Source organism: Trypanosoma rangeli (genome assembly GCF_003719475.1).
Source record: "Trypanosoma rangeli strain AM80 chromosome Unknown Tra_15.4_contig_00550, whole genome shotgun sequence".
Lineage (NCBI taxonomy): Eukaryota > Euglenozoa > Kinetoplastea > Trypanosomatida > Trypanosomatidae > Trypanosoma > Trypanosoma rangeli.
Window position 1 is genome coordinate 1 of NW_021706297.1, and position 605 is coordinate 605.

The window sequence follows — 605 nt, forward strand, 5'->3', positions numbered from 1 at the left end:
GCAATGGTGTGCGCCATCTGCTGCTTCAACGTATCCCTTCCTCTCGGAGTCTTGCGAGCTCGTCTTGACAGGTCATCTCAAAGGAGTGTAAAAGTCGCTGCAACCTCTGCTCTGCCCCCAGTATCTGCTCCGGTGTGAGGTGGCCGGAGGACGTGTCCAACGGCATCAGAAAGGCGTGCGCCACGTTAACCACCTCCCGTTTTTGCTGGTCAATGCTAAAAAAGGCATCCTCTAAGAAAAGAATGTGAGTGTGGAAATGCTGCACCATACGCGGGTGCTGCTCTATGAGAAGCATCGTTGCGGCATCCAGCACCACATCCTCTCGCCGATGAGGCATCGCGTCTTTCCCTTCACCCCACGTCGGTGTGGCTGTGTGGACAAGCAAAACAACGCAGGAACGCAGCGTGCCGCAGCCGCCACCTCACAAGCATTATTGCAGTCAGGAAAGCAGGACGACAAGGGAAGGGAGCGAAAGAAAAGCAAAAAAAAAAACACTCATAAGAGCCTAACACGACACTGTGCCTGAAAACCCACGTAGCTCAGTGCAGGTACCGCATTACCTCGTGCCCAGGCATTTCGAATAAAGAAATAAAAACACACCATGA

The 605-nt window shown here is 52.9% G+C and overlaps 2 protein-coding genes across 2 annotated transcripts in view; both read right to left on the reverse strand.

Annotated features, from left to right (window-relative positions):
- Positions 1 to 25: 25 nt before the first annotated feature.
- Positions 26 to 337, reverse strand: TraAM80_09284 (uncharacterized protein; the record flags this gene model as incomplete). The annotated part of the gene is made up of 1 exon (XM_029385976.1): positions 26 to 337. The coding sequence occupies one exon, from the start codon at positions 335 to 337 to the stop codon at positions 26 to 28; it is 312 nt and encodes a 103-aa protein (XP_029234166.1).
- Positions 338 to 539: 202 nt separating this feature from the next.
- Positions 540 to 605, reverse strand: part of TraAM80_09285 (uncharacterized protein) — a gene marked incomplete at both ends in the record, with an annotated part of 429 nt that continues 363 nt past the window's right edge. Inside the window, one exon of the mRNA XM_029385977.1 lies at positions 540 to 605. This exon is cut by the window's right edge and continues 363 nt beyond it. Coding sequence (XP_029234167.1) covers positions 540 to 605 — 66 coding nt within the window.